Source organism: Phaethon aethereus (assembly GCF_964289735.1).
Source record: "Phaethon aethereus genome assembly, chromosome: 14".
NCBI lineage: Eukaryota > Metazoa > Chordata > Aves > Phaethontiformes > Phaethontidae > Phaethon > Phaethon aethereus.
This window is the reverse complement of record NC_138590.1, coordinates 19,836,756-19,850,027: the sequence shown is the minus strand read 5'-3', so window position 1 is coordinate 19,850,027 and position 13,272 is coordinate 19,836,756. Positions and strand designations below refer to the sequence as shown.

General features: G+C 44.1%; 3 protein-coding genes across 3 annotated transcripts; all 3 read right to left on the bottom strand.

Annotated features, from left to right (window-relative positions):
- Positions 1-602: 602 nt before the first annotated feature.
- Positions 603-2,209, bottom strand: LEAP2 (liver enriched antimicrobial peptide 2; the record flags this gene model as incomplete). The annotated part of the gene is made up of 3 exons (XM_082005973.1): positions 603-639; positions 1,589-1,728; positions 2,153-2,209. 3 exons carry the CDS (start codon positions 2,207-2,209, stop codon positions 603-605), a joined length of 234 nt encoding a protein of 77 aa, XP_081862099.1.
- A 3,873-nt stretch (positions 2,210-6,082) lies between these two features.
- Positions 6,083-6,624, bottom strand: UQCRQ (ubiquinol-cytochrome c reductase complex III subunit VII). Its single transcript, XM_082006135.1, has 2 exons — positions 6,462-6,624; positions 6,083-6,237 (listed from the first exon to the last, which is right to left on the bottom strand). Exons 1-2 carry the CDS (start codon positions 6,613-6,615, stop codon positions 6,143-6,145), a joined length of 249 nt encoding a protein of 82 aa, XP_081862261.1. The 5' UTR covers positions 6,616-6,624; the 3' UTR covers positions 6,083-6,142.
- Positions 6,625-9,291: 2,667 nt separating this feature from the next.
- Positions 9,292-12,569, bottom strand: GDF9 (growth differentiation factor 9; the record flags this gene model as incomplete). The annotated part of the gene is made up of 2 exons (XM_082006093.1): positions 12,073-12,569; positions 9,292-10,244 (listed from the first exon to the last, which is right to left on the bottom strand). The coding sequence occupies exons 1-2, from the start codon at positions 12,500-12,502 to the stop codon at positions 9,292-9,294; spliced, it is 1,383 nt and encodes a 460-aa protein (XP_081862219.1). The 5' UTR covers positions 12,503-12,569.
- Between the last annotated feature and the right edge of the window lie 703 nt (positions 12,570-13,272).

Sequence of the window (13,272 nt, the reverse complement as noted above, 5' to 3'; positions counted from 1 at the left end):
CTTTACCTTCCAGTTATCACTGGATATATTTGGGATGTTGAAAATGCTATCAGTATTATCAGTTTGTTTGCTCCCTCTTTCTAACAGGCCTTTATCTGAAGTACCGATAAGAGTTCAGCTGTTGAGACTGAAACGAGGTGGAAGCATGGTCTATGTTAAGCGCTTGCCAGGTTGAAGGATAAATGTCTAAAGTCCAGTTTGAAATACGCACTCCTGCTTGAAACGCCCGATGCGCACTTGCCATACACTTTGCTCACAGGATACAAGGAAAACCAAGGTGGTTTGCTGAATATAAATTTTTAATTCACACCTTAAAAAAACCCCAAAACATTAGAAAAAAACAGAACGAACATGAGATACAGAGTCCTTTTATTGAGCTTGGCCGGAGGGTCATCCTGAAGCACGTCCTGCAGAGGTGCAACCTCGGTTAGGAAATGCTCTCAAGCTCCTTGAAGTCCTTTTGTCAGTTCATAGGACAGAAATGTTAAATATACTTATTACTCGATTCACTGTCCTAGCTTTTGTACGGTCAATAAATATTTCACAAGTAGAGTGGAGCCTTGTTAGCGGTAACAGCGATGGGTGCTCTTCATGGGGCCGGGTCACTCTGAGGCTGTTCTCAGGAAACAGCGGTTCTTCCTGGAAAACAAAGCACCACCAGGCACTGGCGGCTCGGGCCCGAGCAGCGCTGGTCTCGCCCGGCCGTTACAGCAGCGCTCCTGTAGCTGTGCCAGCGTGTTCACCACCTCAATGCTGTTGGTTGGTCTGGATTCATTTTACGCTCCCTGCTTTACCCAGTGACTCCAAAGGCGTGTTACCCCGGCTATGTGGTCAGGCTGCGGTGTAGCAATTGTACACCACTGAAACCCCTTTCTGCCTGTACCTTCCTGTGGCTGCTGTTACAGCTCACCTCTGTTCATCAGTAGAAGCAAATTAGCGTTTCAAACGCGTGCAAAACAGCAGCCCCACTACCCTGTCCTCTTGTACTGACATACAGTAGCAAATGGATGTATTCTACCCTGTCTCTGCTTTCTGGTGTGTGTACAGTAGGTACCACACAAAATCACCCTTCAGTCACAAAGTAGTAATTTTAACTAATCAATTTAACTATATGTAGTTGGACAATTTGCTCATGTCTACTGTTCATGAGAACTAAATGGCTTTCGATACTTAATTGTCTTTTAAACTATGAACTTAATCACCTGAACATGATTAATTTAGGGTAAGGTACTGCTTTTAATTCATACATGCTTTGAAGTGAACAGTACTGGCTTTAAGAAGGATTCATTTTAAGGTGTCTAAGTGATTACCCAAAAGCTCTGTAGAAGCCTGTGTTCTTTTTGGAAAAATCAGGTTATTTGGGGTTGCAACGAAAAGACTAAATCTTGTAATCCAGAGTGCTTGGACTCTGCTCTGTTTGCATTGCTTACACAAAAGAGGTCTATATCTATTGCCCCATCGCTATTCCTGGTACCTTTTTTTATGCACAGAATTAACTCCATATCTCATCTTAGTGAGAACAAGTGGCAACTTCCTCTATATAATATTAAAGTGTCGCTGAGCCTGAACGTTGATCAGGATTAGTTACCTGCACAGCATCGTAATGCATTCGCTGTTATCCCTGCACGAGGCTCCGATGGGTCTCAGTGAGACTCCTCTCCAGAAAGGCGTCATCCGCCTCTGCCTCGTCAGCCGGGGCTGTCGGTGGTGCAAGGAAGCACAGTGCGTCTGAAACAGAGTTGTAGCGCGACTACAGTCAGAGCCTGCAGCAACTGTAAGCACTTGGTCGCTCTGATGCCGAGGTCGATAGTCTCAAGTGAAGAACTTGATCTTTCTCGTTTTCTGATCCTAGCATGCTCTGTTAAAGTATAATTGCTTGTATCCAAACCCCGAAGAAGGAAGAAGTACAAAAATTAATTACTGTTTTTTAATCTTCTTGGGAGGGAAGGCAGGATGGCTTGCTAAGTTACATCTCAGAGTAACCCAGTATTCACTAGGCAGCTGCTCTACTTTTTTATGATATTGAACCCTCTGTAAGAGCTCTGCTGTCATCTCTTAACTCCTGCCAGTTATTCTTACTCATGCAAATCCTCACGCTTTTTATTAACTGACAGTTTGAATTAGCACTTTATCTGTAGTTATCTCCATTTACCTGGCTGAGCAGCAGTGAGCAGAGCAAAAAGACTGCCATCATTTTCCAACAGTGCATCTTCACAGTACGAGCTGTCACTTCGCCTGTAGGACCAGCCTTGGGCGGAGGAGGTAGGAAGAGCCTCAAATAGAACTTCCCAAGCTTCGGCTAGATTTTTATAGACTTCATTCTCTTATCGTTGCATCAGCTGTCAGTCATTACAGGAACAAAGTTCGCTTGGGAGCAAGAGGGAATTACCAAGTTAGCATCTGCTGAAGTGATCTGGTTCAAGGCCTGTCTGTCTAGCTAATGATTTACTCTCCCCTACCTGTACTTTGGCTGGTCAGCTTACCAGTTGTGCCAACTGGTCCTTTTTAAAAAACCTACCTAAGGTGTTACCAGAACCCCATGGTGTATTTGCAGGCAAAAGGGGGGTTGCCCCAAAGTATTATGGTAAAGATCAAAAGCCATAACCTTATTTAACTTCTGTGTGTGTGCAGCTTTGAGTTTGTCAGCTGGGGGTAAGTATTGTCTTACAAAGCTTATTTGGAGCAGAGAATCATGCTTTTGATTCTGCTGCTCTTTCCTGGTGTATGAAAGAATCGTGAGGAACTTACTTCACCTTCCTTTCCACGCACACGGGGCTCAAAAAGCAGATGTAGTATTTTTCAGATGGGTTTTGGAATGTAGTATGTTATGCATGATAAATAACAGACCTCTTCTTCGAAGGATCCTAACGTGTAGTTAAAGACGATAATCTCTAGACAGCTGATCCCCAAAGCAGAAGAGACTGCTGCAAGGGTTTTCTGGAGCCGAGTTGCTCCATGTGGCAAGACTACGGCTTCTTTAGATGAGCCATCTCTGCTACAGTCTGCCTCTGTACCTTGCAGCATAACTCATGATTAGTCAACTAAAACGTGCCAACAGCTCCCATTGGTGTGGATGGGCAGTTTGTAATTAAGAGGAATCTTAATTTTTTCCGTTGTGAAATGAGACTGCAACAGCCTAGAGAAAAGGATGTTTAAGAAGAGCTGTCTATTACCTCCCATCGGCTGTAAAATTCTCTCAGCTTACAAACATTGGGACAGGTGGGAGAAGCGTATGGCTAAAATTACCCATCTGTAAATAAACTTTGCTGGTACCCACTCATCTTCCTCAGCTGTGAGATCGTGTGCATCTGGCTCCCACATCTGTCCCATGTACGCCGTATCTGTTGGGTGCAAGGCTTTTGAGATTGCAGAGTAACATAATGAAAAGAACACAATTTTACATGTGCCAAGTACACGTGAGCTTCGGAGCACACTATGTCTTAAGTTATTTCAAGGAGGAAGATACTGTATAAAACAATGAACTACATTTTAGCTGAATTGTAAACACAAATCTGGATACGATAGGCTACCATTTTGTGTGATTGCTTAATATGGAGGCATAAGTGCCAGCGTGGAAGCTGAGTGAGTTAGATTAAGATAATGCCATGTTGTCAGGTTCCTGTCTACAGATGATTTCCTCTAAGCCCAAACTTCACGGGGATTAAATAAAACCCTTTTGCATCATATCGTCTACAACCGCTACTGGAAAATTTGTTTCTTTCCTATGGTGGTTCTTATACTTTTTTCCTCTGCCCTGTTTGTCTTGCTTCCCTGTGAGGAGGAATCAAAACCCTTCATTATTTCACCTTCCTGGGTCTTACAAAGGGAAGGAAATGGGACAGTAAATCATGGCACATCAGATAGATAGCTGAACTTAAAAGTTTCTTTTACGTTTGGCTGTGAATTTCTCAATTGTTTTTCCCATGGAGTCCTTTCTTTACATGCATCCAAGACCTAATTTCTGCTATTTCCACTAGGCACTGTAATAGAACAGCGAAAGGAAAAGAAGAAGCAGCAGCAGTAGTCTGGACTTCATCTGCGGAGCCAGGATTTGAAACGACAGCTCTTTCAACACTGACAGCAGTGCCCTCTGTAAGTTGAGGTTTCTCAGGTTTTTTGGCTAGGTGAGACTGGTGCTTTGTGACGGTATGTCAAAATTGTGTGTCCTTCTGGGTTACTAACAGCATCAGCATATCCCTTTCAGGCAGCTCTGTTTACTCTGTGCAAGAAACTGGGGAAAAAAGAATAAAATTGAACCAATTGTTTCCATGTATACAAGTCAAGCATGCCAGTAAAAAGCCACAGCAAAGATGCAGGTTGTAACAAAAAAACCCCCAGACACAAAATGTTGCTCTGTTGCCAATTCTAACATTTAGGAAAAGCAGAACAGAAATGAATTAGAGGATTGAAAAATTTTCAAACACTGTGTTCAGATTCTGAAATACCCACCGGCCGAACTCCCAAACGCCACATTGTCCAGCAGGAGCCGTCCCTGCTGGTGCCAGGCTCCGCATCCGGCTCCCTGCCCGGCAGGCTGGGCGAGCACGGGGCCACCGGAGGCCGAGGACGGCTCGGCAGGGCTGCAACAGGCCGGCAGCGGAGCAAAGGGCAAGGAGGCCCAGCCTGCCCACTGACTTGCTGCTGACGCTGCAGCGGGGCTGAGCCGCCGGCAGCGCACTCGCTGGGTTGCGGTGCCTTGGGTAACCGGTCGCTGGCAGGAGTGAAGGTGCCATACTGCTGACAGGAGTCTGGCGCTGGTTCAGCCACGGTTCAGCTGTCTGTGAACAGGGGCAGAGACCTCGTGAGAGGGACTGAGATGAGCTGCTTGCCTTCAGCAGAGCTGCTGAGACAAGATGCATTGAAAACCAAGAATTTACTGAAGCTACCAACATAACAGTTTGCATGTGCTATCATTTAGGCTACCCACCAGCTGCTGCAGGTGCTCTTGAAGGCTTTAAATAAGCAGGACACAAGTACCAGTTTTGAATAAAGTCTGCCTCTAGACATCTCTGCCAGCTCTCGCAATCGTAGTAGCCTGTTTGTTGCTCCCTCCTTGCTTAAGCTGCCTAGAAAACGCCAACAAACCGAAATGCGGAGTTAAATTTAAGCGTAATTTAAGAGTATTTTTGGCACAAAAATAACATAGGGAAAAGCTGTGGATAAGATAAGCTCTCAGTACCAGCTACAGGAATAGCGCAGCCAGGAAATAAATGCATTGCTTTGTGTGGGGCATGAGCTTGAGAGAGTTATATTAATAAACACGGTAACTAGGTAATTTGTATCATAGAATTATAGAACAGCCCAGATTGGAAGGGACCCCGAAAGATCATCTGGTCCAAGCTTTCGTGGGAAGGGAGCCCAGATGAGATTATCCAGCACCCTGTCCAGTCACATCTCTAAACCCTGCAGCAATGAGGGCTCCACCACCTCCCTGGGGAGGTTGTTCCAGTGAGCGATTCTCTTCAGCGTAAAAAAATTCCTTTCTTGCATCGAGATGAAACCTCTCCCAGTGCAGCTTGTACCTGTTGCCCCATGTCTTCTGCATGGGGCTCCTTGGGAAGAGCGAGTCTCTCCACAGGGCTCAAAGTCCACAATCCCGAGCCATCAGCCAGCTCATGCAGTTTTGGTCAATACCAAATCAGGCGGACTATTTGTTTTTCACAGGCTTCAAGGTTGAAGGAAAAAGAAGCTGCCAGTGATGGAAAGATAAAGGGAGCAATGAGCTTACCTGCGAGCTGTTATTTCAAGTCATTTCCAGCTGAAGGCAGCCCTCATTACACTAGTTATACTGAGAAATGTTTCAAAGAAACAGGAGCCAAAAAGTGCTGGAAATCATAGAATAGTTTGGGTTGGAAGGGACCTTTAAAGGTCATCTAGTCCAACGCCCCTGCAACACAAAATGCTCTAACATAAAAACGTTTGAGCATACAGAACTTTAGCCTGATTATCTCTCTGCAAGCAGAGACTTGCTGCTGCTCACCTTAAACATCTCAAGACACAGATTTCACACACAGTCATGGGGCAAAGTTAAAGTTTATTCGACAAGAATTATCTCCCTCTTAATATAGTTCTAGTCATGGGAACAAGCTTAGCAACACAAAGTTGATAACACAGTAAAGTAACAATGTCCTTATTAACTCGATCACTGGTCGTTTTCATAGTCAGCAGGGTTCTTCCTCTTCAGCCTCTCGAACTCTTGTGTTCCCCAGGAGTACAGGAGGTAACTTCCCACAAAGGCTGGAAAGGAAAGGGGACACTCACAAGTCGCACTGCAATAAGCACAGCACAAGAGCGGCCTGAACCACCGGGCTTCTGTGACAAGAAACCGCCATTACACAAGGCTACCGTTACACAGAAGCCCGCCCCGGGCTTCCCCAATCCCCAAAAATAACGATATTGAGGGCTAAACAGAGAGGCTGGATCCCTCAGGCCGCGCCCGAGGCATCTCCCACCGTACTCACGGGGCACCACCTTGAAGACCTGGGAACTGAACCGCCGCCAGACGTTGGGCAGCCCGTGAGAGAAGACGTTGGGGAAGGCGCGCTGCTCGAAGGGCGAGAGGCTGTAGGTGATGACATGGCGAACCCGCGCTAGGTTCCCGAAATGAAGGCCCATGGCGCTACGGTGTCACCTTCCTCACCGACCCGGCGGCCGCCGCCCGCCCCGGAAGCGGAAGGTGCCGGTGCCGATGCCGCTTCCGGGGCGCGCGGCGGCCCCTCCCCTCAGTCGCCACCTCACGGCTTCAGGGCAATTTGTGGCCGCTGCCTGTAATTAATGTCCCTCTAAAATCACAGTTTTACACTGCGATTGCAATAATTGAATCCCGGTGAAATTGGCCCTGAGTGGGAGGGGTCAAAGGCCAGTCGTCAGCCGCTTTGTTTAAAGGGACACACGCGCCTCGGGAGCGCTTAAAAATCCTCTCGTTGACACCAAAGATAATCTGATCATCATATAAAAGGGCCGCCTTTTTGTGGGGGTGATGGTTTCCCACCTCTACAGCAAGAGGTCTTGAATATTCGGTACCAGAACAAGCGTCGCTCAGGCTGGAAATGGTGTGGCAACGACAACCTGCGCCGGGGAACGTGGTCTCAACCTTCAACCCATTGCTGAGGTTATGCAGTTCTAAAGCTGCTTGTATGTATTATAAACCAAAATGCAGTTTCTTTAACTTGACTTCAGCTCTTTGTCTTAAATAGGCTTTTCCATCTGTGCCAAAGTGTCACGGTTTAGCCCCAGCCGGCAACTAAGCCCCAGGCAGCCGCTCGCTCACTCCCCCACAGCGGGACGGGGGAGAGAATCGGAAGAGTAAAAGTGAGGAAACTCATGGGTTGACATAAAGACAGTTTAATAAGTAAAGCAAAAGCCACGCACGCAAGCAGAGCAAAACAAGGAATCCATTCCCCACTCCGCACGGGCAGGTGGGGGTTCAGCCATCTCCAGGGAAGCAGGGCTCCGTCACGCGTAATGGTTCCTTGGGAATACAGACGCCATCACTCCGAACGTCCTTCCACCCCTTCCTTCTTCTTTGTCCCAGCTTTATATACTGAGCATGACTTTATATGGTGTGGAATATCCCTCTGGCCAGCCTGGGTCAGCTGTCCTGGCCATGTCCCCTCCCAGCTCCCCGCGCACCCCCAGCCTGCTCGCTGGCAGCCCAGCACGAGAAGCTGGGCTGTCCTTGACTGCTCAGCAACAACTCAAAACATTAGCACGTTATCAACATTTTCTCATCCCAAATCCAAAACACAGCCTCACGCTAGCTTCTGTGAAGAAAATTAACTCTACCCTGGCTGAAACCAGGACACAAAGCAAGCAGTAACTTTATTTTCCTCCTCAGTGAAGCCAAATTCCCTCTGAAAGGGATTAGCGGGAGCGACGCTGCCAGTCAAATGTAGCATAGACCATGGGCTGGGATTTTTTGGTATGACATCAAGATAATTGCCTTGAGCTTTTGGTATTTCTTTCAAACAGAGCCAAAGTGAGCACTATTTTTTAGTTCAACAGTTCCAAGCCCTGTGGAATTGCACAGGTCAGGATCTAAGGGTAGGGTCTGGTTAGGTGTCTTATGGTAGTAAATTAAGACATTTGTGTATCAGTGCATTAGCAAGTCATCATTTTATAGGTTATTCTTAATGAGTTCTGAAGAGACAGTGCTGCTCCACATCTTTCTAGGGAAAAAGAAAAAAAAAAAAAGAAATCCCCACCAAAGCTGCTTTTTTGGTGTGTGAGCCCCATCTAAAACTCTCTTAGCTTGGGTCCCCCAGCCCAAAAGCAGCAATTTTGACAAAATTCTTAAAACTAGAAAAATCTAGAACAAAATAAATCAGTCTTAGTAAAAATTTGGTTTGAAAGCATATGAAATTAAGGCACTGTTACCTACAATTTTATTGTGAGAGGAAATGATGCTGTGACCCCACATTTTCAGACCAGTAAACCAACTTAACAGCATTTAAATAAACTAATTTAATAGGTTTCTAAAAGTCTCTTTAAGCTGACAGCATTGAACATTTCTTCATAATTCAGAAGCAAGTGGCAGTGTATTTCCACGTGTAGGATCCTGTGCCCTCACCCCATGAGCAGCTTGTGTCTTGTTCTTGAACTAGATCAACCTTGCTGTTTTTAACAGCTCACCAGTGAGCTGGTGCTGGTTCTTCAGTGATTTCAGTTTTCACAAGTTACCGCACAGCTATCCTTAAATTCTTGCCACCCGTTGATGAGAAAGCCCGGAAAGTGTGACAGAAGAAAAACAAGAAACAACCTTGTAACTTCTTACAAAGCTGGGAGGAAGAGTTGTCTTCCTGCTTGGGGGAACCGGAAATGCAGTAGGAAAAAAAAAAAGAGAAACTGAGGAAGTAATTTTAACGTTAAAGACTTTCCTCTCTTCCTAGACACTTGCTAGATGTCACACGAAATATTTCTTCATATAGAGGAAGACTAGCAGGCACAGAATGGAAGTGGTATGCATGATAGGCATTTATTTCTTCTTTTTAAAGCTATAACAAAACAGCTTAAAATAGACATCTGATAGTTGAAACCTTTCCACATTTTAAATGCAAAATTATTCCAATAAAAAGATATTATTTACATTTAATTTCACATTCTAGAAAGGCTGAGTGGCTACAAAAATAAGTGTTATGACGTAAACACCTTCTACTAACTCCATGCTAAATCCTAACCGATTTTATAGAGCTATTAGAATTACACAAACACTATTCAGTTGATTATAGCTACAGCTACTTTGAGAATGCAAAAATACCCAAACCCAGAGTAAAACCAGTTAGGGTTCACCCACTACCGACAAGTGCACTTGGTAGCGATCATATCCTCATACTCCTTGTAGACGATGGAGCCGTCGGGCTCTATGGTCAGGACGCTCAGTGGGCTGTATTCGGCAGGAACACAGGAGGGCTTCGGAACAGAGGAATCCAGTTTCTCGTATATTATGTTCTGAACCATTGTGTGTACAGGAGAGCCATAACGATGCCCGACCACCCTTGGGCAGTCACCTTTGCAATACTGAGGGCTGTACCTGTGTGGTGCTATTATCCACTTGTCCCATTTTAGTTGGCTAAAACTTAGACGGAAGTTGTGAAGCTCACACTCGTTTTGAGGGAACAGAAATTGTTTGAAATACTCGCTCAAATTATAAGGTGGAGTTGCTGGTGCTTCTTTCAGATTCCCATCTCTTCGCTGTCGAGAGGCCCTTTTACCCTGTGAATTCTCTTTTCCTTTGTCACCCGTAGGATCAACAAGCGGACTGTTCCTTTGCCTGGGCCGCACTGGGTTTTTCCTTCTGTGTCTAAGTGAGTTCCACCTGTGATAAGCTTGCTCACTGGTATCATTCAGATAAAGAAGAAGAGAAGGGGCAACCAGTGCCATGTTAATGGGATTTTCCAGTTTAGTGTTCTGTTGAGGATCACCCATCAGACAAGTGAAGTTCACAGCCATATGAATATTCCTCCTGTTAGTAGCAATTAGAGGCTGGAGAAAAGAAGTCACATCAATCTCAACCCACTTGCGTTTTCTAACTTCAAAGTGCAGGCTAAAAGCTATAGAGTGTGAAATGCTGGGACACACTTGGCTTGAAAAATCATGCTCCTTGACAGATAAATGGCAGACGCATGTAATGGAAGAAGAAATGGGAGCTGATGTGTCAAAGGAATAGAGCAAGACAGACTTGAGTAAGTGCTCTAGAGCAGTGACACGATCCAGGTTGAAGAGTAAATCCACCGAGTGAACGTCTCCTGAGAAGGGAAACAAAAGCTTGTAGAGTTAGTGCATCTTAATTTTCCACCTAGATGTAAATACTATCATGTAGTGGATAAGTGGCAACAGTTCAGCAGCAGAAGAAACCAATTTAGATGCCCTCCCTTATTTTTATTATATGGAATTTCTACTTTGGTCAAAGGACATAAGATTTAAAAATTAAGAAAAGACAACAAAAACAAGAACACCCATGCTTTTAAGAGGTATTGGGATTCATTTCATTAAAAAAAAAAACCACAAAACAACAAACCAGATGGGAGAAGGTTAGCGGTTGCCTTTTCAGTGTTGATGTGGGGAAATGGGAACTAGACACTCCAGATTATACAAGCCATGAAATGGCTAAAGTTTTAAAGTGAATGCTTTCAGTATTAGCTCTAGTTATTCATCCTACTCATATTTTTTCCTCTTTAAATCCCTTGACCAACAGCTGCCAGCAAGTCCGAGTAACGGAAAGGCAGAAATTAATTTATTAGCACTACTTAAAGAAATTATCATCCTTTCATGAGTGTCACTTTGCTTTTCTTTTGTGAAACAAACCAAAGCTGGCTTTCTGGCATTCTTTGTATTTGCTCCAATTTCCATGTTATTTTGAGACTGATGAACCCATTTCCTGACCTATGTTGCAGATGTGGACATAGCATACATTTAATATAATGCTTTTTTTACTACTCACCACTGTATTTTTTACATAATTAGAAATTGTTCAATTTTGACCACACAAATACATTAAGCGAGCTCTTCAGGGCTCTGTGGACCTTGATAAACTTATATTTCCTATATTAATGATTTTTTCTAAAATCATGACTTCGAATAGCCTCAAAAATTGTAGGAAATTGGTTCAGATTGGGGCTGCTGTTTAATTACTACTACAGTTAGGATATATAATTATGAGATTAACTGTTCATTGTGAATATTTCCAAATCAGATTATACTACACCAGGAAATTTTGGTTATGAACAGTGATTCGTTGGGTTTTTTTCTAATTTTCTTTTTCCATAGTAAAAACTTCTTAAGTGAACCTCAATCTCAACGTGCTATTACTGTGCACAAGAATCATGTTTGTGTTCAAGGTGATCTGTCTTTCTAAGTGAAAAAATCCAAGTCGGGAGAACTCAGATCACTCTTCAGCAGTCGCACAAGTAGAACGAAAGGCCAAGGATTCTAGCTGCTGTTGCTGTGACCAGACCATGTTTGAGGAAACCACGAAAGCGTGGTAAGTTACAAAAAGCCCAGCCACCCTAGTTTTTCAGTCCTGAACCTGATTTACAAGTAGTTCTACTCTTCCCTTAATGATATTCACACATTTGTGTTGTGATTCTTCCCTAGCAAACATACAAGGCAGGGAGAAAAGTCATCTTGCAGTGGGTTTCTGGCAGCTTGTTACAAGTCTCATTACAGTGCTGTGTTTTTATGGCCTTGAAAAAAAGCAAAACCAAGATAAGCAGTAGAAGGAGACATGGTGCCCATTATGCCTAACCATTTTTTCCACTTCTCTTACTTTACTTGGAACGGATTGTAGAGTTTTCTCTGACTCATAGTAAGATGAGTCAGCTGAAACATCAGTAGCATCCCGATACCAACATAGTACCATTTGAGTGGCAGTTCCCAAACTGTGGGGAAGTCTATGTCTAATGCCATTCAAGGAAAAGTAGGTTATGAAAAACTCCTACAGTTTAAGAGAAGAGACATCAAGATTAAAATAGCAACAACTCTGAAGAAATAAGATATTTTTATATTATGCTGCAAGCACAGAACACATGAAAAACCCCCATTCAACCTTTGTAGCTCAGGTCACCCCACACCTACCTTTCATTAGGTCCCTGTGGCGGTGCTTGCATTCAGAACATGGGGTGAAAAGTCGAACAGTGTTATAGAGGTGGCTTTTGTTAGCCTTTGGGATTCCCTCCTTGGTGGCAGACATCTTATATAGCCTCTTCATGTACCGAAGGGCTCTGGAGTCTGGCTGTAGCCTGGGGACCTCGCTTTCCCAGTTCTGGTGTCCCCGATCAGACAGCACCTTGAGAAGGGGAGGCAGGAGAGCATATCCACGTCTCACACCTTTTGGCAGCCGTAACAATGGATTTAGCTCACTGGCGTTGTCCTCGGGAGCTACCAGTAACCCAGAGGTCTTGTCAAAGACTGCACGACCCCGGGAGTGGGGGGAACACTGGACGCTAGAAGAAAGCCAATGAAGATAGCAGTAGAAACAAAAACAAATTCTCCAAGCACTCTCCATGCTCTTTAGGGTTGCAGCCAAAAAAGTGCCTCCCCTAAAATATTCAAGGCAAAAAAGAGTACCTGAGCCAAATCCCTTATATATGTTGCAGCTGTGGACTGGGAGGGAGGTTTTCTTCTGATTAGAAACCAAAGAGAAAGATCTGCAGCTGGCTGCTGAAACCACATGCTTGTTTGCATTTCGGCTAGCGCCTCTGCCCGTGAAAGCATATTATAAACAAAATCCTTATTCTGAGAGTTAACCTTTCTCACATGGTAAATTACTAAACAAGAGTGAGTGCCAGCCTCTAGAGGGAGCCGGGGAGGCAAGTTAGTATTGGCTAGTCTAACTAAAACCATGTTTATTTGCAGAAATCTATATAAAGCTAAATATCATTGCTCTTAGCAATAATAAGCTAATAAAAAAACCCCAGAAACTGTTTTTCATTTTCTGTTGACATAGTTCCCATATTTCATTTCTGTGTAGGCAGTAATATCCGCTTGAGAGAGAGGTAACTGTGACTATAGTACCATCAGATTCGTTTTCATTCCAGCACACAGCACTTATTTACCTCCAGTCCGAGGTAAGGCACCCAAAAAGCAGAGTGCTTTTTCAGTCAGTATCAGCCATCTGCAGAGTGTGCTCCAAAAGACTCCAAATGGAGTAATATTGATTGCATCAGAAATATTCGGAAACTCTTGTAGCTGAATATAACTAAAGAGATGGTGTTTAGTTTTATTTAATTAGGAAAATACAGGGGAAAAAATCTGTTTTCATGGCAGTTGTTTTTA